Source organism: Mauremys reevesii, linkage group 1 (assembly GCF_016161935.1).
Source record: "Mauremys reevesii isolate NIE-2019 linkage group 1, ASM1616193v1, whole genome shotgun sequence".
NCBI classification, from domain to species: domain Eukaryota; kingdom Metazoa; phylum Chordata; order Testudines; family Geoemydidae; genus Mauremys; species Mauremys reevesii.
Window position 1 is genome coordinate 331,130,224 of NC_052623.1, and position 25,393 is coordinate 331,155,616.

General features: G+C 45.6%; 1 protein-coding gene and 1 long non-coding RNA gene across 6 annotated transcripts in view; one reads left to right on the forward strand and one right to left on the reverse strand.

The window, feature by feature from the left end:
* Positions 1–1,937: 1,937 nt before the first annotated feature.
* The window catches only part of ABCD2 (ATP binding cassette subfamily D member 2), a 68,095-nt gene continuing 44,639 nt past the window's right edge, over positions 1,938–25,393 (reverse strand). Inside the window, exons 7-10 of one of the 2 annotated variants that reach the window (XM_039516125.1) lie at positions 23,724–23,869; positions 11,691–11,775; positions 8,090–8,215; positions 1,938–5,698 (exon numbers count right to left, since the gene is read on the reverse strand). In XM_039516125.1, the coding sequence (XP_039372059.1) occupies positions 5,488–5,698; positions 8,090–8,215; positions 11,691–11,775; positions 23,724–23,869 (568 nt within the window). In that variant the 3' untranslated portion in view covers positions 1,938–5,487. The remainder of the gene's footprint in view (positions 5,699–8,089; positions 8,216–11,690; positions 11,776–23,723; positions 23,870–25,393) is intronic. The other variant, XR_005591516.1, reaches the window with a different exon arrangement.
* Positions 4,192–23,729, forward strand: LOC120391907. Of its 4 annotated transcripts, XR_005591529.1 has the most exons (4): positions 4,196–4,310; positions 5,571–5,682; positions 22,652–22,697; positions 22,943–23,729. It is a non-coding gene; the product is annotated as an uncharacterized LOC120391907 (long non-coding RNA). The 4 variants fall into 4 exon arrangements; XR_005591530.1 differs by lacking the exon at positions 22,652–22,697 and having other exon boundaries at positions 4,192–4,310; positions 5,515–5,682; XR_005591533.1 differs by lacking the exon at positions 22,652–22,697 and having other exon boundaries at positions 22,940–23,729.

Here is a 25,393-nt window from a genome sequence, read left to right on the forward strand (position 1 = left end):
GAAGGGACCTTGAAAGGTCATTGAGTCCAGCCCCCTGCCTTCACTAGCAGGACCAATTTTTGCCCCAGATCCCTAAGTGGCCCCGCTCAAGGATTGAACTCACAAACCCTGGGTTTAGCAGGCCAATGCTCAAACCACTGAGCTATCTCTCCCCATGGAAAAAAAATCACATAAAGTTTTTACCTCTTTCAGGAATGTAGTGCTAGCCCTATCAGGGTGCTCTCTTAGTATGGTGCAGGCAAAGATCTCACGAGCTCCTTGGACTGCTTTTTGAATGGTTCAAAAACAACACAGTACAATTGTTAAGCAAATGCCATGGATTTATTTGGTGTTGAAATAAATTACAAGTGTAAAGCATAATTTATTGCATTAAAAATGGTCTGCTTTTAAAGGGCATTAAACCAAATGTAAACAGAAGAAACACAACTTTGATTGAGCAATTCATTTGTTTTAAACTTTATAAACAGCCAGCTGTAGTAATTTAATTCTATACTCTATATTGCTGAAACCTCTGGACATAAGTTTATAAAAAGACTTGCACATGCACAAAGGTAATTTGAGTTTACCAAAAGGATATTATAGAACTCAAATCTGTTTAGTGGCTTCAGGGAGGAAGTTACTATTGTGAATTCTCCAGTACAGCTCCTTAAGCGCTTAGTCCTGCTTTCCTCATGCAGACACAACTCCCTTTGATTTTAATGGAGTTTGATCTGTGAGAGTAGAATCCAGCCCTAAATGATGAATTAGTATAGAACCAAAACTGATCAGTAAAGCAAACATTCATTGCAGATACAGTGTTAATACCCAGAGAACAGAGACTGTTTTCTAATATGTTTAAAAAACAAAACAAAACAACCCAAACCCCTGATGTTCAATGAATTAGTTTTGCTGGATAATTTGTATTTTAAATTTTTTTCCAGATATAACCATTCCTCATTTCTGAGATTATATTAATTCTGCTCAAGGCCTTTTTTCCTGTAGTAGTCAGATCCTGTGAAGTGCTGAGTACCCTGAGTTTCCATTAATTTGAATAGGGTTTGAGGGTGTTCACAGCCCACTCAGAAGTGCTCTGCACAATCCAGGATCTGGCCCCAGTTACATAATGATTTTAGCACCCGAAATTCCTTGAAACAATGAGTTCAGCTGTGGCTAGCTCTGCATGGGCGTGCAAGGGGAAAAATAGGCACGAGGGCCCAGTCCCTCAAAGATATGTAGGCTCCCACCTTCCAGAGAAATCAATGGAGGTTAGGAACCTAAACATCTTTGAGGATGTGGGCTAAGGGGGAGTCTTCCACACACCCTGGTGCTGAGACTAGACACAATTACAACGTTTGCACTCACAGTGTGAAATGACTCTGAAAGGGCAGTGCTCATAGACACAGAGAAAAGGGGTGGGGGGCATGCATCATTCCTGCCTCCTGAGCTAGCTGGCTGGTCTCGCTGAGAATAGACAGTGCCACAGCCACTTGCGCCCTGTACCTGACTCAGTTACAATGCCTCCCAGAGCACTCATTTAGGCAGCATGCCTCCAACCCCTCAGCTCTCTCTCTCTCTCCAGGCTGCGTCTGAAGAGTCACAACTGAGCTCTATATTGGCTCAGTCGTGCTCCCAGTAAGTCCATGGCAAAACGCTCGTTGAAAGCACTAGGAACAGGATTGGGCCCTATAGTCTTTATAATGAGTGTTTGGAGCAGTTCAGAAAGGTTATTGGGAAAATCTCCAGGGCAGCTTGTTTTTAAACCACAAAAATCAAATTTGAAAATGATGAGTCACTGGTGGAGTAACTGTGTGAAACATTATCCAGGGTAAATGTAACATATCGTAGCCACTTGGAAAGGTCCAGTTGAGTGAGGGATGTTGTATATATCAAAGCGCTCACATTCTTTTCATACCAATTGGAATTTAAATCACAGACTGAAGTGTTAAAATACTTTGTACTGTACTTCTGAACTGGAATGGATAATTTATCACATCACTGGCTCCAGTAAATGTGCATCACACTTTATGGGGCTTATGGCAACATTTTATCCAGTTGATTCCAGTTCAATTTAATCTTTTCATTGTAAAAGAACAGGGCTGTTTTCATAGCAGTATGCAGTTTGTGTAAGTTTTACAGAGAATTTCATTTTAAAACAATGAGAAAATAAGTTAAAACTTCTAGACATTTCTTTTTCAGAGGCGGTCTTTCCATTACACTTTAGTGGGCTGCATGTTTTGCTAGTGGGACAGCTCAAATAACAGGGATTCCATTGTTGCATTTAGTAACATTTTTAAAATCCCATTTAGAATGTTTCAGTGGGAGTTTATAAACCATAGGCCCAATTTTAGAGCTGCACTGAGCTGCTCAGGCTGCTCACCAGCTTTTTGCACCCCTGATCCAGGGGCCAGTGGGGGAGGTGTCAATTTAGCTCTCAATGCAAGTAAGAACAGCCTTAGGGAAAAGTGCCTTTCTGACAATTGGGGAATTGCTGGAGTACAGCAACGCTCCTTCCTCCGCCATCCCCCTTACACCAGGCACCATGAGAGTGGTGGCATGGAACCAGGTTTGCTATCTATGGAGGTCCCCGGGCACTGGGGGAATCCTGGGGTAACATAACTTTGTGGCTGCTTTGTGCCAGCAGGCTGATACTAAGCTATCAGGACCAGGATCTGGCCTTATACTTTTTACCTGTCATCCCCATGCCTGACACAGCACCATGTGTTACAGAGGTATAATGCTGAAATACACTGACCTTTTCCCTTTTGAAAAGTCAGTTTTTCTCAGGTTATGCTCATTTGTAACAAAGATTTCCACCCTATGGACTTTTTATTTGAAGACTAAAAGAAAGAAAGTCAGCCTTTTGGGAAGAAACATGCAGAGAAGCTTGCAAATTAAAATGCATGCATGTCACCAGCCAAATCAGTGACCTCCTGTCTTTGCTTTACACAACTGCATCTAATTAGTTACTTAATTTCCCAATTCTTTTCCAGCGTTCTCCAGGGCATTCCACTCTGTTCTGTTACACTGAGACATCTCAGTGGATTGTCTGAGGAAACACCTAATGAGACCAGCAAACAACTGATGCAAGGATAGATACACGATTCCCTTCAGGAATAAGGGAGAGAAAGAGACTCAGCTGCACAGACTAAGGGCCAGGTTCATTCCAGGGTCTGGTGTAGTCCTTGGTGGAGATCTCTGGCAGCAGGAAGCCCAGGAAGGGAAGAGAGGAAGGAAAGTCAAGTCAAGTGGTGAGGGTGCTAGCCTAGGACTTGGGAGAGCGGGGTTCAATTTCCTGCTGGCACCACCCTTCCTTTAGGACCTTGAACAAGTCACATTGTCTTTTTGTACAATGTACTTCTCCCCTGCACAGGGTGGTGTGAAGGATATTACAGATTGTGAGTGGCTCAGATGCTGCAATCTTTAGATACAGATAAGTGTCTGTTGGGTGGCTGCATTGCCACAAAACAACAGCCTCTCTTGAACTGTGAAAAGTGGGTGGTGCTTACCAGAAAGGGGGCACAGTCGTGATGGCGCTGGAGTCTTCTGTGGAGCACTAGCAGGAGTTACAGCTGACCTCCTCCTGACAGAAACCCCAACTAAGGGCAGTGGCAAGGATATCATCTATGGCAGCCAGCTGGCATTCTGGAGTCTTTTCCAGTGCAAGTTTATTGAGCCTCCTTCTCTGCGGCTAATGTCAATGCAACTCCAGTCTGAAGTACCACATGGAAGAGCTAGCAGTGAGTACAGCTAAGCAGCTGGCCTAAAACCTCCCCGAGCCTTGACACATCGCTTGTGTTTTGCAACTGAGCTTTGTCAGCCTGCAAAGCACCAGTCACACAGCAATCCCCTAAGAATTAACTCTCTTTTTCTTTTAAAACAGACCCACCAAACTTCAGATCCAATTTCTCTCTGCTTAGCCTTTCTCGTTTCCTCAGAGCACACTAATCACTTTCAAAAGCCGTCCCTTCCTATTCTACCTTCCAGAGCTGTCCATTATGAGTGGCCTGTTGTACCAGAGTGGGAAGGGATAGTTGCACGTTTCTGGACTGCACTCTCTTCATCCTGTCTCATCTGCCCTTGTGCTGCTGCCAAGTAAAACACGGGCTGCAGAAACCTTTTATCTGGAAGGTCAGAGGCACTGAGGCAGTGTGTTCTCGAGGAACTGGAACTCAGGAGCGCTTCAAATCTATTCCCGTCTCTCACCCTGACTCACTGCGTGTTTGGCCTGGGGCGAGGTACTAAGAAGGTCAACGTTTCCAGAAGCATGCTGCACTGGAGGCACCTTCAGCCCGACTGTCAAGAGGTTCAGAGCAGCCACAGCTCCCACTGAGGTAAAAAACAGAGGTGCACACAAAATTAGAACACATGGCTGCGAACTTGTGTGTTCTCTCATTTTTAAGTGAGGATAGCAATGTTTACCCACCTTTCTGAGGGACTGCGGGCATTAACTGATGGTTACACAGGGCTGTAACATTTTAAAGAACTCTGTAATTGCTGCACATTTTTATTATCAGGGTGGTAGCTCATGAGAACTAAAGGGTGCATTAATAAAAAGACCTGGATCTTAGATAGGCCTTTTCATCAGTCAATCACAAAGTGCCGGTGAGTGAGTCTTATTATCCTCTTTTTACAGATAGGGAAACCGAGCAGTGAGGGGTAGCGACTTGCTCGAGGTCACAGCAGGTGTGGCAGAGTCAGGAACAGAACCCGAGTCTCCTGACTCAGGATCCAATGCCTTGCCTACCAAAGTATACTGGGCATACATAATCTTTTGAAAGGTTACTAGGAATTAATGTACATGTCCTGAGGGAAAAAGGCTTCTTAAATTATGCATTGTGGCACTCCGTACTCTACACGTGTATTATCTGTCTTGTTAAATCTCTGTTAATTGGTTGAAAGGACAATTGGATGGCTGTTGTTATGACAGTTATCTTCTAGGCTGCCTTTCATGTTGTTATTTCCTATGAAAATGCAGCTAATAACATGCATACGGCTCAGCTGAGGAACAGATCAGTTTTACATGGACAGAAAAATATTTCCTTGTACCCAAATTAGATTTTTGCATGCATGTGCATACTCACCCACAGCCTGCCTTGCGTTGCTCCATGCCTGAGTTACATGCCAGATTTGCTTTGTTTAGCAGGCATATCATATGCACATGGCAATCTGGCATGAGAGCACATTCTACCTGTCAACGCCCAAGCAAAAATTCACCAAGCAAATCTAACTGCCGGTAACTTTGTTCAGTGAATTGGGCTTTCACTAGGAATTACTGTAAGCTCTCATGACTAATCTTGTACACAGCGCATTTGCTGATCTACTTTTCAGGGTTCAAACTACTTTCTTCCTTAATACCAAAATGCTAAAATCTTATAAAGCACTATTTTTTGCTGGTTACATTTCTCTATGCTCTAAGCCTACCACAAGGCATGCAAGCAAGTGTCATTAAATTCATAAAGCTTTTAACTAAAAAAAAAAATTTAAAATATCAAACATAAATTAAGATATTTATTCTTCTTTATCCATTGTTTTAAGCACTGAATCTTCTCCCAAAATTTTGCAAAGTTCATTCAGTCTCTGCTGCATTTCAGGAATTCCTGCAAGCTGGGATTCTAGTCTTTGTTTTTCCTCACTGAGTGATAAGCGGATAGCAGTGTCCAATTGTTCAAAACGCCAGCCTCCTTCTCCATCAAACTGCAACAAGTGAGTATGGTACTTCCTGCAGAAGAATTTAATATATTAGTAATGACTTTGGGGACATTTTTGTAAGTAAGGTTTGAGATTCCTGGGTGTTAAGTGCCTTAAGGCAGACTTTGAGCAAGGCACTTCTTTTGTATAAAACATCTTCACACTGCACTACCACCATGGCTGAGAACAGGCCGTTTTTAGAGTCACTGGGTAAAGCTTTTAAAAGACTTGGAAACCTAAGTCCCATTTTCTAAAAGAGACTTCAGCACTTTGTAGCCTAAGTCTCACTGAAAGTCACCGGGACTTACCCTAAGGCCTTGGCTACACAGGGATTCAGCAGTTGCTGGCCAGCAGTCTATGTAGCTGCACTGGTGCTGACCCCTGAGTGTAGACAAAGACAAACCAAAGAGCCCCCTGCCCTCTCAGAACTCCCTGCTGAGGTGGTGCTGGTGGGCGCACTTAGCTGGGTTATTGGGGGAGCCACCTCAGGGCCTTCTGCCTCAGGGGGTGGAGGTGGTTGTCCCCCACTTCCTGGCTGCTCAACGAGGAATGGCAGTGGCGGCTGAGGCTGCACCCCCCTTCAGCTGCCAGACAAAGTCCAGTTTCTTCAGATACTGTAACAGCAGCAGCATCTGGGGGCTCTCTGTCCAGAGGGGAATGGCAGCAGGGAGCCCCCTTTTCTGGCTGCACTCACCAAAGCAGCCGAGACCTCTACACCTCTTCAACCAGCCAAGGAAAATCCTTCTCTCCTGCCCACCCACCTGAAGAGAATGAGCAGCTGCTCTCCATGGGCGCTTACCTGAGCAGAATGCCTCATGCTGCAGGGAGTCCCCTTCACACAAGGACATCCCAACAGTCATCACACAACTTCACAGCTATGGGGCCTCTATACAAGCCCTATCCCCCATTTATATAAAATGGCCCCTTTCACTCCATAGAACGGAGGGAGCATATAGACCATTTAATTTTATTTGTTACTTTCTATGTGATATTATACCTTCCTACCAGAAAGTCCACAGGTCCCGATATTTTGCAGGATGGGGTGCAGCAGAATGCTATTGGTATGACTGTATTTATTTTATGTTACACATCAGTTTTCCTGAATTTCAAGCCCTGACTGTAAACTTTGCTTGTCCAAACACTTCAGTCCTCTAGTGTTACTTGATTGGCAAGCAGTGAAAAAAACAACCCTTCACAGGTGTCATAGATCTTTCAATCAAGAGCAGGGCATGTGCTCAAAGAAATATTACAAGATATGCATGTGGACTTTTTCAAGACACACACAGACACTTAAAAGAACATGGGGGAGGGGAATTCCAGCAGATGTGCTGTTATGAGCTGGGTAATTGATAGTGAAGTTTATTGATGTTGAACTATATCACAAATTGGTGATTATCAAAGGCATGTAATTCCATAAAGGAGATGTGATAAATTAATAAACTTCCATAGTTTATGACATAATTAGCAGATGAGATATAATTGAATCATTACAATGACCACATCACATGCATTGTTCTGTATAGCACAGATTGCTTAACCAATCTTCTTACACCCACTCCCCAAAGTCACATAAATTAGAAAGAAGACACTGTCCTGAGAAGAAAATAGTCTGAGATGGCTGATTAATGCTGTCCGGGAGAGCAGCCAATCTGCTGCATGAAACATAAAATAACTGGTGGCAGTGGAGAACTTGGACTTGAGAACTAATGGTTCCCATTTAGTAACAACAGATTTGTGCTTTTTTGCTTTCTTTGCACTGAACATTTGTAAGTATCTGACTACTTGATATGCTCTATAAAAATATTGCCTATGCTGGGATCTTTTATAGTTGTTACTGCCTAATTTAGAAAGGTCTCTCTCACTGTCCTAATATTTTTCTTTGTATAAACAACCTGATTTGTAAATATGAAATATAAAACTTTTCTGCCTGGGGGTGCACTGAGAGGTAAAAAAAAATTGCAGGATTAGAATGCATAATTGATGCTAAAAATGATGGGTCTGTTCCTCCTTGTGAAAGACAAAGGAGATTATCTTGGTGACATATTGGCCATCTTCTTCTTCCAAGCAATGGACAACCTGCCTGAGAAGTAGACATCTTTTCCTTTTGTGTTTACAGAATAATATGGTGATATTTGCTGCAGCTGTGACATGATGTATTAATTAATTGCCTCTTTAGCTAGCTGCATGTTGCTATTAAGAGTGAGAAATTCAATTGCATTAAAAAAGGAAATAAATAGGTGTACATAAAAGGGAGAAAATCAATGCTAAATGCATTTACATGTTTATTATTGCAGTCAAGTTATCTTAAAAGGAGTGTAGATATTGATTTAACAAGTGTACTGGAGCACAGAAGAAAAGCGACTCTATCGTCTGGTAGAAAGCTAAAAATAACCCCCCATTGTAAGTACTTGGATATACTCACCAAAGAGAAGGTCTGTGTGTGATGGAAAGCAAGGATATCCCAGAACCTTTTGCAGCTTGGAATATCTTTCCTTCAACATCAATGCTTACAGCACTTGTACATTCATCCAACAATGCGTATTTTGGTCTTTCAAAAGAGAAGAAAATGGGTTGCTCATTTAGTTTTTGCACAGCATTCCTATACACTATAGATACAATGCTTAATTTAAAGAACAGAGATGATGTTTGTTGTTGGGTAAGATAACCAGTTTTCAAAGACCACTGTGACTCATCTAGTACTGTAAGCTGGTATGCAACAGCACAATGGCCCCACTCCTCAAACCCTTACTCAGGTAAAACTGCCTTGGTCTTTTAATTATAACCCACTAGTGCGTGGGGGTAGAGTAGAGGCTTCACTCTACATGCAGCAGATTAGTGAGAAGTTTGCAAATGCTGTACAATATCATCAGATGCTCCAAAGTACTAAAAAAAATACATTAAAAACCCTAACCAGTGATAATGCACTGCACTGCCATTTGAGAGACCTGGGCTCAATCCCAGATCACACTCTCTTACTCCTCAGGCCACAATGGAAGAATACAGCACCTGAGGGAAGGAAATACATTACGCTGCTTAAAGGCAGCCACTCTGGCTGACAAAAGAATATAGTGGGCAGCTACTCAAAATAGGTTGATGTTAAATTACACATGTGAGGCTTATGCACTAGAATATTGGTTCCCAAACTGGGGGCATGCCCCCCTGGGGGGGCATGAAGAAATTCCAAGGAGGGCATGAGGCCGCCTGGCCCTTGAGCTCCTGGCCGGGGAGGGTAGCCCCTGGCCCCTCCCCTCGTCTCCTCTCCCCCCTCCCCCACAGCCATGCTGCTGCATGGGCAGCACAGCTTGTGCCCACCCACCTCCCAGACTTTCCAATAAGCCAATCCTGCTGCTCTGAGCGGCCTGGTAAGGGGGCAGGGAGCGGGCAGGGAGGTCCTGGGGGGCAGTCAGGGGACAGGGAGCAGTTGGATGGGGTGGAGATTCCAGGGGGGCCAGTCAGGAGACAGGGAGCAGGGGGTTGGATAGGTGTGGGAGTCCCGGGAGGCCTGTCAGAGGGTGGGGACAGTCAGGGGACAAGGATCGGGGGAGTCGGATGATGGTAAAGAAGAGGTGGGGGGCGAGAGGGTTCCTCAAAAATTAAAAAGGGGGCATGATGCTGAGAAGTTTGGGAACCACTGCCCTAGAACTACTACACTATTGCCTTTGGAATGGAATAGACAGACTACCATCGAACAAAATCATCAGAAACAGAGATGAACATGATATGTTGGGGAAGAGTCAACACAGCTTGTGTAAAGGGAAATCATGTCTCACCTATCTGTTAGAATTCTCTGAAGGAGTCAAACAAACATGTGGACATGGGTGATCCAGCTAATATAGTGTACTTGTACTTTCAGAAAGCCTATGACAAAGGCTCTTAAGCAAAGTAAGTTGTCATGGGATAAGAGGGAAGGTCCTCTCATGGATCAGTAACTGGTTAAAAGATGGGAAACAGAGGGTAGGAATAAATGGTCAGTTTTCACAAGGGAGAAAGGTAAATAGCAGGGTAACCTAAGGATCTGTACTGGAACCTGTGCTGTTCAACATATTCATAAATGATCTGGAAAAGAGGGTGAACAGTGAGGTGGCAAAGTTTGCAGATGATACAAAATTACTCAAGATAGTTAAGTCCAAAGCTGACTGTGAAGAGTCACAAAGGGGCCTCACTAAACCCAGTATTCACTGGTTGACAAAATAGCAGATGAAATTCAGTGTTGATAAATGCAAAGTAATGCACACTGGAAAAAATAATCCCACCTATACATACAAAACGATGTGGTCTAAATTAGCTGTTGCCACTCAAAGAGTTCTTGGCATCATCAATAGTTCTCTAAAAACATCTGCTCAATGTAGGGTGACCAGACAGCAAGTGTGAAAAATCGGGACGCGGGTGGGGAGGTAATAGGAGCCTATATAAGAAAAAGCCCCAAATAGCGGGACTGTCCCTATAAAATCGGGACATCTGGTCACCTTAGCTCAATGTGCAATGGCACTCAAAAAAACGAACAGAATGTTAGGAACCATTAGGAAAGGGATAGATAAGAAGACAGTAAATATCATATTGCCAGTATATAAATGCATGGTATGCCCACACTTGGAAAAATGCGTGCGGATTTGGGTCGACCCATCTTAAAAATGATATACACCTCTACCCCGATATAACATGACCCAATATAACACGAATTCAGATATAACACGGTAAAGCAGTGCTCCGGGGGGGCACGGCTGCGTGTTCCGGTGGATCAAAGCAAAGTTTGATATAACGCGGTTTCACCTATAACATGGTAAGATTTTTTGGCTCCCGAGGACAACTTTATATCGAGGTAGAGGTGTACTAGAATTGGAAAAGGTGCAGAGAAGGGTAACCAAAATGACTAGGGGTATGGAAGAACTTCCACATGAGGAGAGATTAAAAAAACTGGGATTGTTCAGATTAGAAAAGAGATGACAGAGGTCTATAAATCATGAATGGTGTGGAGAAAGTGGATAGGAAAGTGTTAATTACCCTTTCACAAAAGGGAAGTAGGGATCACCTGGTATCAGGTTTAAAACAAACAAAAGGAAAGACTTCTGCTCACAACACATATTCAGCCTGTGGAACTCATTACCATGGGATGTTGTGAAGGCCAAAGGTATAACTGGGCTCAAAAAAGAATTATATAAATTCATGGATCTTGGCTAATAGCAACCCCATACTCCACTGTCCCTGAACTTCCAACTGCCAAAAGCTGGGACTGGACGAGAGGGGAGGGATCATTCAAAACTGCTCTTTTCTGTTCATACTCTTTGAAGCATCAGGCACTGGCCCCTAACAGAGAGAAGGAACTGGACTACATGGACCACTGATCTGACCCAGTATGGCCATTCTTATGTTCTTATTAGATAAAATACCCAGCAGGGAATCTAGGTTTGAATCCCATGCTGGGACTGTTATGTGGTATGTGTGTGTACAGCACCTATCACAATGAGGTGTCTAGCCTCTAGGCCCTACAAGTGTTAAATGGCTTTTGCTTCCTGATCTTGCTTGGTGCATGGTGGTGGAACTTCTGGGGGTAGGGCTGACCTTGTATTACTCAGCAGTGTTAATATATCAGGAGGTAACTAAAGAGCAACTCAAGATGCTTCTATCCCTCCAGGTGCTGAGTGTGTTGCTTTGCAGAGTTTCCAATCTCATGTGGCCCAAGAGTAAAGGTCCAAAGGATAGGTCTCAAACTCACCTCCCCTGTATGATGTTATTTCCCACGATATTTCTAGGACTGCCCCAATGTGATCATTTTTGTTCAAGATGCTAAGGAGAGTAATGTCTGCAAAACGCAATGCTTTCAGTGACAAATCAAAGCAGAAACAAGAACCATCACCCAAACTAAAAAGCTGATCTCATACACACACCTCTTATAAACTGTGAAGTCTCTTTTCCTGTGCAACTGCAGACCAGTATTGTGTGGGGGTATAAAGACTATCACTGCTCAAACCATTATCGCAAGCCTCCAAAGCTTGGCTGCCTGAAAAGCAAGTGAATACACTTACTTATGATAAAACATGCGAGCCATGCCCATCCTCTGCTTTTCTCCTCCTGATAAGACATCTTTCCAGTCCATCACAGCATCCCAGCCTTCAAAAAGATACAAACAAAATGGAACTATAATGTACAAAACAGGAAACCATAGAAAATTAAGTCCCTGCATGTCTGCAATCCTCAATTCAAAGCAGAAACAAAATTCCCAGTGGTGTGGTAGAGGAGGTAGATCAAGGCACTGGGTAAAATTTTCCAAAATGCCTAAGATTTATGATCCTAAATCCCATAGAGTCGCAATTGAAATAGGCTCCTAAATCCCACTTCAATTTTGAAAATGGGATTTGGCTCCTAAGTCACGTATGCACTTCTGAAATTTTTACATGTCACCTTTTTGACAAATGTATGCCTTCAGCTGGGTAAATCTATTTGTGTTTTTTTCATGGCATATTTATCTCATGGGAGAGTATGCGACACTTCCTTAAAAGTTGAATAGGAATTTAAAAAAAATCAACCTACAGGATAAAGAGAAGGGAAATTTAAGAAAATAAATGAGAATTCAGTGAGTCAAAATATGAAACCAGTTACAGAGTGACTCCCTTGCTATTGCAGGTATGAATGATGTCTGCTCAGATTTTTGGTGACGCAGTTAGAAATGTCCCACACACATGCCTCTGCAACTGTGAATGCAGATTGTATGCACAAATGGGCAGCTAACACAAACTGGGTACCTGTGCAGCACATGTGCATGCACATACAGATTTTTTTTTGCATGCAAACCTCTCCACCCCTTTAATAAAAAGTGACCCTACAATTTCTATAAAATTTGACATTGTTTATATAGTTAGATTTTCCCATAAATCTTTCTTTTACCATCTCTTCCTCATAGAAAAATCAGTAAAAAAAAACCAACCAACTATTTGAATGCATTTTATTTGCTATTCTTATTACTGTGGAGTTGTGTTTATGTCAGCATTATGGCATACTCCTGACATTATGCAGGCTACCTTATTAAAATTAAGATTTTAATAAAATTAAGCTTGCTAGAACAGTGCAAAACAAGAAATTATTTTTAAAAGGGAAAAACTAGGGTAAGCACATTTCTCCCAATCAATCATTTACAGAGGAGAGAGACAGACTGTCTGACAGGTGGGAGAGGGGGTGGAAGAGGAGGAGGATATATTTCCAGATCAGCCCAACAGCACTGAAACTAGAGGAATAAGGAGACCCACAAAGACCTTTTGCTGCTTCCACTGCCTGATCCAAAATGAACAGTTGCCAGATAACACTGTAAACAAGGTCAAGTAAGCAAGTTAGACTGTGTCATTTCTTGGCTTTGGTCTATGGTTAGAAAAGTGCAGGGAGGGTTTTGCAAGGGTGCTGTAGGCTTTTGGCTACACAATGGCACTGTTGGAATTGTGCCAGGGCCCACCAGAGCTGTGCCTTTGTAATTTAAGAAGTCTCAGTAAGTCTCCTGATGGGAGGTCAAGCTAAATGAAAATGGGAATCAGTAATGCTGGAAGCTGAATTCCTAGAATTTTCTGTCTACCTGATTGTAAAATATATAACAACATAATGACATTATTCATATATGTACATGCAAGTAAATGACAGAGAAATACAACTTTTTCAGTCCGGTTCTATTATTCCTTAGAATTACATTTGACTCAAATCTGGAGGATCTGTCTGGCTCTCAGTATATGCTGAGTGTATATTGCTTCCTATCAGCTGATTTCCTTTAAGGAATGTTGCTTAATTGTCTCCCTCTCGAGTTACCATTTGGGTGAATTCTGCCACTGGTGATAACTGAATGTGGGGGCTCTTTGTGACAGGGTGCCCCAGGTGCTACAACCCAGCACAGCACTGAGACGGAGTGCTATTCTGCAGACTCAGCCCAGCAGACAGATGCCATAGGTCTGGTGAGCTCCAACCAAGGGGAACTGAAGTTTTGGTGTGTCTCTTTAAGACAAGGGGAACCGGGGTAGTAGCCATGCAAACAACTAAACTTGGGAAGTAACTGAGGCTGATGCTTATATTCTCTTTTTATTTTACATTAATAAAAAAGGAAAGCCCAGGGACGTATTGGGATGGATGTTCTGGATCCAAAGTGGTTTGTGTGTGTGCATGTACTAAGAGTGGGAACTGTGCCCACCTACAGCCTGTACCAGATATGCAGGGGCGGCTCTAGGCACCAGCAAAACAAGCTGGTGCCTAGGGCGGCGAATGTGTGGCCGCCTGCCCCGGGGGGAGGGGGGGAGGGGGGGGGGGACCTGCGCCGCTCATCCCCGGGAGGTCGAGCCCAGCCGGACGACCCGGACGAGGCCGCGCATGACTGCGGCGGGCGGGCGCGGCGCGCGCCGGCGCGCGGCGCTGACGCAGGCATGCGCGCGCACGCCGCCGCGGCGCCGCCGCGGGTGCGCCCGCCGCCGCGCGCGGGGGGGCAGCCCCAGGGACGCCGCCACCAGCCTCCCGCGTCATCCCCGCTGCCTGCTCCTCCGCCGCAGCCGGGCGCCTGCGCGCTGACTGGGCGGCGGCGCCCGCCGGCTAAACCCCGCCCCTGCAGATATGGTACAAGAGTGGTGGAAGGCAAAAGAGAGGAAAGGTCGCTGGAAAATGGAGGGAACATGACCTGTTTACTAAACTCCTCCTATGGTCCCCTCCAAAAGAAGATATGACCTCCATTTATCAAGGCAAAATTGCCAGGTTTGCATCTGCTTTAACTTATACTTTAACCGTATTCTAATATTTTCGTTTGTTTCCACTGCTCTATTCCCTCTAATGCCTTCCTCATTCATCCCCTCCACGAGACTTAGAAATGTAAGGACTTAATAATGGTTAGCGAAGGAACATAATATAAATGTTACCTGTTGGCTAAATTTAAAATTAATGCTACTTTCTAATGCTGATCTCTTCCTCTGAACAGTTAGTAGTGTAGCTTGCAATAAACCAGTTTCACAGTTTATATCTGCAATAACAATTGCACATGGATAAATCCTTTGCACTTACAGAGCACCTTTTAGCAAAGTATCTCAGTGCTCTGGAGACTTCAATAAAGCTCACAACACCCAGTGACACAGGCAATTATTATCCCCATTTTACAGATGAGGAAACTAAGGTAGAGAGGTTAAGGACCAGATCCTTACACTTCCCCTTTGTCTCTGATTGCACAACACAGGTGTAAAGAATATTGAATATCATATATATATTTATTTTACAAATGGGAGGAAAAAATCTCCCCAAAGTTGTTTGTGAAAGGAGAACTGTGGGATTTCAGAACGGATTTAGAGACATTTCACAGTTAAAAGGTTGGTTTAGTCACATGACAGAATATATGTAACAAAGCGATCAAGCAAAAATAATAATCAGACTATCAGAATAGCACACATTCCAGGAACTCTTCATAATAGAACAGATTGGCTGGTGGTGGGATGCGGGTTTGGAGCCTAACTCTGTCGGAGTCCTGTATCCAGCCTTCAACCCTTTACCCCAAAACTTTTCCATCTGCATCTGTTCCCCTCCCCGTCCCACTGGCTGAATCCTACCCTGATCCTCAATTAGCAAATGGATTGCGAAGTCACCCGCCCTTGCTGACTGCCTAGCAGATGTGGCTGTGGTGAGGTTGGTGGAGGGTGTGTCGGAGCTCCCAGCTGGTGGCAGACATGAGCATGGATGAATTATTAGTAATTATCGTGACACATGCCCCAAAAGCACCTCTCATCAAAAATGTTCCTGACTTTTAGCAGTGCATCTGTCAGTGCCGCGTGAGAAATCAGTATTGGACAAACTGTGGTCATATAAACCATGTGTAATTTAAATATTAGCATTGGCCTTTGCAAACCTGGCCCGTTCATCCATACCAACAGCCCTCTTCTGCTTGTGTTTGTCTCCGCATCCACTCACAGCAGCATGCTTGAGTGGAGCAGCACTTTGCCTCCCAGTTGCACAGGATGGTCCAGTGGCTAGGACGCTAGCTCAGGACTTGGATTCAATAACCTGTTCTGCCACAGACTTCTTGTATGACCAGCCATGGTGCAGACATCCCTTGGGACCAACTGGGAGAGGGCGTAGGGGGTGCATAGGGCTTATAGGGATCCCCGGGGTCTGATGTCTACAGAACAGTGCGCCGAAGGGTGGCATGTGAGGTCTCTACCAAGCTCCAGGTACACACTTGTTGTCTTAATCATTGCAAGAGGGATGACCTGTAAGGAGTTACGTATCTATACTGAAAACTATGCTCTTGAGGTATGTGAGTTAAGCCAGGTCGCCTGAAGGTAATTGACAGGTTCTGTTAAGGCAGGGGGCAGGAGACACTTATCTCCCTGGCTGACCATTACAATGTGGGGAGGAATAGCTCAGTGGTTTGAGCAGTGGCCTACTAAACCCAGTGTTGTGAGTTCAATCCTTGAGGGGGCCATTTGGGGATTGGTCCTGCTTTGAGCAGGGGGTTGGACTAGATGATCTACTGAGGTCCCTTCCCACCCTAATAATCTATGATTTAACAGCCTGGATGCTCTTGGCCAGAGTATCGTAAATGGAAACTCTTGTCAAAACTACTCTAAATTTGATTGCAACACCAATTCAGTTCCTTGTACAGGCTCCTGGATCGTCCTCTCTCACTTTCAACAACAAAAAGTAGGCATTTGTTCTGAGCATATTTGGGGCTGCAGTAAAGTACATCACATGTGTCCCGTCGACATGGAAAGAGTGGCACTCTGCTACCACAAAATGGTCACAAGACAGTCACATGCTCTTTTGAAACACTGAAAAATAGGCAAATTGAGGATCAGGGGTGGTGTAGCTTCATTGACAAAAGCATAAATAGAACTATATTTAGACTGTGAAGTCTTTGGCGCATACTCCAGGTCTGTCTGGCTGTCTCTATATAGTTTCAAGGCCTATGGGAACCAAGTTCTGCCAAGGCTCCTGGAGATACCATAATGCAAAATAATAATGCTGCAAAGGCATGAACCAGTTCCACTTGCTTAGCAGTTCACCAGTCCCTGAACCGGCAAAACTGGGCAAGTACTAGGCAGGTTACAACAGATGTCTGGGGATTTTATAATGTAAAAAACTGATCAGTGTGCCCCAGGCTGCAGTGCTACTGACAGTTGCTACATATGTACACATTTTGACCCAGGATGGGGAATTAAAGCTCTACAGACCCATATTTACTTTCCTTTTTTTTAAACTCTTTACTCTAGATTACCGGCCATGTCTTTTCAGCATCAAATGCTAAACGTGGCTTTATTTATTATTTCTAATATATTTTATGTTTCTATTCATTTATTTTATTGTAAAATTATTGGACAGCATCCTGAGCTCCTTCACAAAATTGCATTATGGGCTTTATAAATAAACACAATATTAGGTTCCCCTAGCTGAGTAGACACTATCGGTGTCCTTTTTGTGGCTCTTGGACCAAATCCAGCAGCGGTATAAATTAACTGGCTATCAGCTGGTTAGAGAACAAGGGTAAGTGAGACAAACCTGCAGCCAGGCCAGGGCAGCTCGCTCAGGGGACCTGACTCACTCCTCCAACAGAGCCTGCAGTGACTCATCACTCAGAATGCCGCAGCAGCCTATCCCTGAGCAAAACCCAGGTCAGCTGACCCCCAGGCACAGGTATTTCACTGACCATGCAGAGCTACAAGTCAGTCTGTGCAACAGCACTTCCTGGCCAGAAACCTTTCTGCTGCTTTGCAGTATTACTTGGGCCCTACCAAATTTGTGGTCCATTTTGATCAATTTCATAGTCAGAGGATTTTAAAAATTGTAAATGTCATGGTTCCATATATTTAAATCTGAAATTTCACAGTGTTGTAATCGTGGGGGTCCCCACCCAAAAGCGGGCTGGGAGGCGGGGGTGGTTGCAAGGCTATTGTAGGAAGGTCACGGTAGTGCCTCCCATACTTCTGCACTGCTTCCTTCAGACCTGGGTGACATACTGTACCATGCCGCCCTCACATCTGTGTTGCTGCTGGTAGCTGTGCTGCCTTCAGAGCTGGGCTACTGGCCAGCAGCTGCCGGTCTCCAGCCGCCTAGCTCTGTGAAATCTGGTCTCCCCTACAATAGCCAGATTTCATGGGGGAGATCAGATTTCACGGTCTATGACATGCTTTTCATGGCCATCAATTTGGTAGGTCCCTAAGTATTACAGATTTCCTAGGCTTCCAGCCTGCTCTTGATCTGGTTCCTGTTCCTGCCACCAAGCCCTGTCCCAGTCTACTTCAGCCTGGTTCACGTCTTGCCCTGACCCTGTTCCAGGTCTGCCTTAGCCTCCTGACCTCCAGACCAATGGACTGACTCCAGCCTGGCTTCAACTCGTTTTCTGACTGTGATCCTAATTTAGTTTGTCCATGGACTCAGACCCCAGTTCTGACCCACAGCCTGTCCCTGGGCCCTGGTTTCAGAGTGGCCCTTGGCCCAGCCCCAGTCCCACATCTGGCTTTGACCAACACTCCAGCTACCAGGCCTGCCCATGTAGAACCCAGAGCCTGACAAGTGGGTGTGGTGAACAATGATGTGGGTAGCAAATTCAGCCCCTAGCCTAAGGGAATGCACCTCACACTGGGAGTTGTCTGCTGGCACCAGAGCTGAATTTGGGTTTAGGAATGTTCAGATCTGATCAGCATAAATTAATTTATTGGTGAGGAAAAGACCTGCTTCTTCTTGTACCTGCTAGTTAGCTGCTTCTCCTGTTACATCCTTCTTCTGCCCCCATGGAGAGTAAGTTACATGTGGATAGTACATCTATTAAATGTCAAATCTGGGCAAGTTATTTTCTTCGTCTCTTACACCCACTTTGACCCATTTTAGGCCAAATCTTAGCCCCGGTGCAGTAAATGGAACTTCTGCTATTGGCTAGAACCAGAGTAGGACTTGGGCTCTGGGAGGGAGTTTGTGTGCGGGAGGGGTGCAAGCTTACGTCACCACTGAACTTGGTCCAGAGACTTCTGCAGCAGTTGCACCCGCTTGGCCAGATTTTGATTATATTTGTACAGATGTAAATCTGAAGTAACTCTACTGAAGACAATGTGATTATTCTGGTAGAAGTCAGATCAGCATCAGGCTTGCTACTCCAGGCTGTATTTGGCTCTCTCAACCCTACCCCTAGGGAGTGGAGCACAAATCCTTACAGCATCTTATTGTGTGTACCCAGCAATCACAGAGGATTAAAATATAGACAAACTGTAAACTCCTCGGGGCACAGCCCTAACAGAGACATAATACAGCAAGGGATGGGAAACAAAGGGAGTGGAATGTGAAAGACAAGAGGGTGAACAACAACAAATAATGAGAAATGCTGTTTATTATAGATATACATCTTGCTCCTTTTCTTAAAAATAATAAAAACATGTAAACTGTTAAAATAGCTCGCAGATATTCCACAGGACTTGCTAGAAATTGGCTAAACTAATAATGGTTTCATGAGGGCCTGTTGGGTATAGTAATGTGTATTTTTTAAAAAGGTATATAATGTTGTAGTGAGGCGGCCTGGCTCCCAGCCGCCCCAGAGAGGGACGAGCCCTTCCGGATGCCAAAGTGGGCAGAACCATTGGAGCCTGTGCCCGTCCTCCAGAGGTCAAGGCGCAGGACAGGAAGTATAAAAGCCCAACCCCAGGGCTCAGAAGCGGTCTGGCTGCCGGAGAGGCCGGATGCTGGTGCCCTAGCTCCCGCTGGGGAGACTCCTGCCGCCTGTGACCGCCCCGAGGACTGGCCATACACGTTGAGGCAAGACGCTGACCAGATGCTGGAGAAGCCAGTAAGCCTACTAGTGAGAAGGGACCCAGAGGAGCTGCCCAGCTTACCGCTCGCGGAGTACCCCGAGGAGCCCATGGTGCTTGATGCCATGGAAGATGCCGACCAGACGCAGGAACTGCTAGAGGGGGAGGTCGGAAGTAGCCTGGGGGCAGCCGACTCTAGTCTGGCTGTGGCACACCCAGAGCTGATGTCAGTGTGTTGCGGCCAGGATCCCCACTGACACAGCAGCAGGTTGCCTGCCACTGTCAGGGCCCCGGGCTGGGACGCAGTGGAGTGGGTGGGCCTGCATCCCCCCTGCTACCCCACTCATTGGTGGCAGTCTCCCCCTCGCCCAGATGCTCAGGACCAGGAGCTGGGGTTTTGTTCTTGAACTGTTTGTTTGCTGCCCGCCCTGACCCAGGGCCTGGGCTTGTTATTGAACTATTTGCTCAGCCCCTGTTTGAGGGCCTGAGCTCCCGACCAGGCACTTGCAGCCTGCCCTTATCGAGGGCCGGGCCAGTCACTAAACTCTGTGCTCAGCCCCTGCCGGAGGGCCTGAGCTCTTGACTGTTTCCTGCGCCACCAGACTAATTCCCCGACTCACCGTACTTGTGTAGTGAGGCGGCCTTGCTCCCAGCCGCCCCAGAGAGGGGCGACCCCAACAGCACACGCCTACAAATGTCTATTAACATGCACATATAAACATGTATGTAATGCATATAAAAGTACACATATTTTGATTGCCATCCTTCTCCTGCACCCTTTGTATGTTTGTCTTGTAGAGAGGAAGGATGGAGGGAAACGGAACAAACAAACAGAGTCTATCATGGCTCTGATTTTTTTTTTTTTCCTGGTATGTTGGAACCCGCTCCTGGTCTCTGTGTCTGCTTTTGTCTTTTTAGATTGCAAACTCTCTGGAGCTGGGACTTTTCTTACCATGTGTTTGTGCAGCACCTTGTGCAGCGAGGCTCTGACCCTGGCTGGGGTTCTGAGTACTCCTGCAATAAGACTAATTATAATATTGACATTTGAATTATCTGTATAAAGCAGGTATCCAAATCTGAGGTTAGAAAGTCAGGCAGGAGAGCAGGACTAGAGGGCAGTGATAAAAGGCTGACTGAAAGTCCTCTAGCCTCAGAAGCAAGAGACCAAGACTTGAGTCTGGGTCTTCCACTTGGTAGTATATAGCACTATCAGCGACGGCCGCTCTTTAGGTGCAGCACCGTAACTGCCTTATTGTTACAGTTTATTACAAAAATCTAACTCCACTAGCCGTCCCCCCCGCTTTTTTTTTGTCCTGTGACTGCAGAAGTGTTAATGGGCTACTGTCCCAAGGCCCCGCCCCTTCTCTGAGGCCCTGCCCCCTGCTCTCTCCCCCACCCTCACTCACTTTCACCTGGCTGGGGCAGGGGCTTGGGGTGCAGGAGGGGGTGAGGGGTGCAGGCTCTGGAAGAGCGTTTGTGTGCGGCGTGCAGGCTTTGGGCTGGGGCAAGGGGTTGAGGTGTGGGAGGGGGTGAGAGCTCTGGCCTCCAGCTCCCAAAAGCAACCTGCACATCCCTCTGGCAGTGGCTCCTAGGTAGGGGGGACAGGAGGGTCTCCGTGTGCTGCCCCTGCCTGCAAGCACTGCTCCTGCAGCTCCAGCACTCAGGGTGGGGGCAGTGCGTGGAGACCCCCTTTCTCCCCTGGGGCCTCAAGGATGTGCCGGCTATTTCTGGGAGCAGTGCGGAGCCAGGGCAAGTAGGAAGCTTGCCTTCGCCCCGCTGTGCTGCTGGACTTTTAGCATGCAGGGGGTGCTGGGAGGGAGGGGGAGGAGTTGATCAGCAGGGCCCACGGACCCCCTGGGGTATCCTCAGGGACCCCAGTTTGAGAAACACTGCCTTAGAATATGCACTAATTACCGATGCTAAACAATCTGTTCCACCTTGTATTTAGCTGTGAGGCTCTGAGTAACCTTCCCAGACCTGAAGAAGAGCTCTGTGTAGATCAAAAACTTGTCTTGCTCACCAATGGAACTTGGTCCAAAAAAAGATATTACCTCACCCAACTCGTCTCTCTAATTAGCTGCATGTGTTCAGATACAGAGCAGCAGGCAACTCATACAGGTGCATGCAGAGATGATGCATGGCCCCATGTGTCAAGTGCCCCCCAGATTGGCCTGCCAGGAGCAGGGAGGGCACCTCCCACTCTTCCGTTTTGGCACGTTTGGCTGCTCTCCCTGGCAGCCAGAACTGGGCGGGGAGCAGGACAGAGCCACTTCTACCTGAGAGAGCCTGACTAGGAGACAGCGGCAGCCCACTCCCTGCCCAGACTTGGCTGCTGGGGACAGAGGCCAAGCATGCTGCGTGGAAGAGGGGGATCCTGCTCACTCGGTCCCTGTTCCTAGCAGAAGAACCCGGGCGGGGAGCCAGACTCTCTCAGGCAGAAGTGGCTCCATCCCGCTCCTCACTCCCCACCCAGCTGCCAGGTAACGTGGGGTGGGGAGAGCATGGTGGCCCTGAGCTGGGCAGGGTGTGTGTGGCGTCACTAGGCAGAGGAGACATGTGGGGCGGTCACATGTCCTCCTGTTCACATAGTGTCTCACTGCATATTGGGAGGCACGAGTCTTCTAGGGTTGAAGGCCTTGTTCTTTGCCACAGACCTCAGGAAAGCATTGACAGCCTATGAACATACACCATGCGATGGCCTATTGCTATTATAGCACAGATGCTTGATATGAAATGTCTTTCTTTTTAAAAATATTTCTAACACTGCTATTTGGAGAAATGTCTATAACATATCCTTCCACTATGAAAAATAGTTCATAGTGGAAAAATAGCATTAAAAAACAGGGGGAAAACATAGATCCATCCTTCCTATTCAGCTCTGACTTTATTTATTGTGTGTTTTGTTTTGGGTTTATTTTGAAATTACTTCCTCCCCACCTCATCCCCAGGGCCCATTCTGCTGCTGCCCATAACAGCCACAGCTTAGCTGCTTTCACTGCTGCTGTTTTCGGTCCCACCTTTCATTACAGAAGCTAAATTGAGATTTATTAATATAGTTATAATGTTTAATTCTCAATTTAGTTAATTGGGCCCTTTGAACCTTCTGCATCTAACTCTGGCTAACAGGTTTAGTTTTCTGGGAAATCTTTCATGCTGTGTGTTATATTAACACATGTGAGTGTTGAATTTGAATGGAGATGGAAGTACATTTAATTTACTTTGATTTTATTTTCTCATATTTATCTGAACAGGGCAATGTCCCAAAACCCCAAAGGGCAGAACCATCATGGCTTTTAGGTCAGTAGGTCACACAATCATTAAATTCTTCACATGGGAAATGTTAACCTAGGTAAAAATATGAGTGCAGGATTGTGGATTGGGAAAAATGGGATAGGTATGGAAAATATCATTACACACATGGACATAAGTGATTACTAATATTACACTCAGGAACTATTACTATCCACACTCCACAGTAGCACAGAAAGTCACCACTAAGATATGCTTTTCAGAAAGAAACTAATATCCTTGTCTTTTAGCAGAGTAATGGACTCCAGGCAGGAACTGGAATTCAAAACTAGCCTTGAGTGCCCTACTGCCTGAGCCACCGGGGATGAACTACGCTGTGAGAATGATACAGTTGGTCTCCGAGAGTATGAATTACTGCACCTAAAGTATCTCCTCCTAAAGAAGCACCAACTATAGCTGCACAGCCTGCCCTCCTACAGCCTCCTCCTGGGTATCCTTCTGCTTTTCTAAATGCTAGTAGTTCTGTCACAAATCAATTACTAAAGCACACTGCTAAGGGAGTCAATTCAAACTACAAAAAAGGGACTGGTGGGACCAGAACTATGAAAATAATCTACAGGAAAACACAACAGAACAAAAAACTCATTGACATCAGTGCTCCAACTCCCTAGATACAACAGGAGACATTAATATCTTGACATTTACTGCGCTGAGGTATTTAGTGTCCCCTATTCTTAGAATGAGGAATACTGGGAATACCATGGTAACATATACTGCAAGTTATAACATGATGGTTCTAACGGTACTCACTGTAGTTTAGTTATTTTTAACTTGTTCAGTCTGGGGATGCTTGTAAAAAATACTACTGAAAATGTGCTTGCTTTGGTCAAAGCCTTATAGGAGATATAACTGATAGTTGACAATGAATTTGATTCTCCTCTCACTTGCATCTTGTGGAGCTGCAATGTTTTAAGACAGGTGTAAGAAGGAGAATTGGGCCCAATATTTTCATAATATTACACTAACATCTATGCCTGTGAGATGTTCAATTATTTACTAAAATATAGGATTTACCTCCTTCTCTTTGAACTATGTGATACAGATGAACAACGTGCAGGATACATTCCAGATCCTGGTCTTGGTATCCTTTTTCATGCATGTCATCCACTGAGTCTGGATAAATGACTTGATCACGTAGTGTTCCAATGGACATGTAGGGCCTGTAAAACAACAAAACGAAACTAATAATCTACACCAACTCACTTCTCTGCCCTGCTATTTAGTACATCTTGCTGATGTTCTATGAGCAGGGTATAATGCTTTAAACACTGTTTCTAAAACTGTAATTATCTGTGGATACACTGTGGGTGTATGTTTCTCTAAACTCACTCTGGGGACAATGCACTGTTTACATAAAAACCGATTACACTGCAGCAACATGCATAACATTAGCATGAAAACAACAGGATAGTTAAAGCAGAATAAACATTATTTCATGACCTAGTCTGAATCCATGTTTTTGAAAACAAAAATCAGGTACTGCATACTGTTTTGCATATGTTTTGTTTTTAGATTTTAAAAGTTTAATTCAACATATATACACCAAAAGGAAACTATAATAAAAACTTACCACGGGTGAGATTCTGTGCTGCATCTCTTAGAAGTGAAACACAGAATTCACAGGCCAGAGGGAAAGGAGGGGGAAGGTGCCACAAAGTCACCTTTTCACCCCCTCTATCCTGAACTGCTTTGGAGGATGGGAGGCAGCAGCCCCAGGCAGAGGCAATGGATTCTTCCTAAAAGTGGGGGGGTCCATGAGGCCCTGCCCCCTCTGTGGCCCCGCCTCTGCCCCTCTTCTTCCCCCCGAGGTCCCAAGAACAGCCCCCGACCCATGTTCTCTCCCATCAGGTCACCCACGCAGGGAAGGTGGAGGGTCTGCGGCTCCTCACAGCTGCCTGCGCAGCTCTTACCCCAACCCAGCCCAGCCTGGGGTCGGGGCCTCAGTGGCCAAAGAGCTGCAGCCAGGCCATGGTAAGAGCCGTCTGGGCAGCTGTGTGGAGCCGCAGACAGGGGACATGGGGGGCGGGAGGGACACGAGCCAGGGGCTGCTCTTGGGTCTCCCCCACCCTGGGCAGGTAGAGGGTCCATGGCTCCTCACAGCTGCCTGGCCTGCTCTTACCAGTGCCAGGCTCCAACTTCTGGCCTGGCTAGGGGGTGGAGCCTGGGGGGGGAAGGAGGAGGGGCAGGGGGCTGGGCCCATGGAGAAAAGTAGATGGGCGAGGACTGTCCACTTTCAGAAGTGGGAGAGCCGTGCCCCTTGGCCCCCCTAGCCCCAGACACAACTCAAACAGCTATGGATACCTGAGCTAGTGCTGACTCTTTGGAGTGGCCTTGGGGCAGGCGCCAGTGCTGCCCAGAATCTCGGCCATGCTTTGGTCTAGGGTTGCCAACCCTCCCCGACTGGCTGGGAGTTTACTGGAATCGGCATCGATTTCCCGGTGACTACTGAAAGCAATCTGGGAGATTTTAATAGGATATTTTAAGAAAATAAATTGATATAATGAATGCACATAATTCATACAGAAGTTCATTCATTGTTAAAACATAACGGTGTCATCTCATTGTGTTTTACTTTCCCTTGGCAGCATAATGACCTAATACGCAATATAAACTGGTAGTACTATCATAATTGACGCATACATATGCTCATGAAAGTTGCCTATTTTTTCACTGCATTTCCCAAC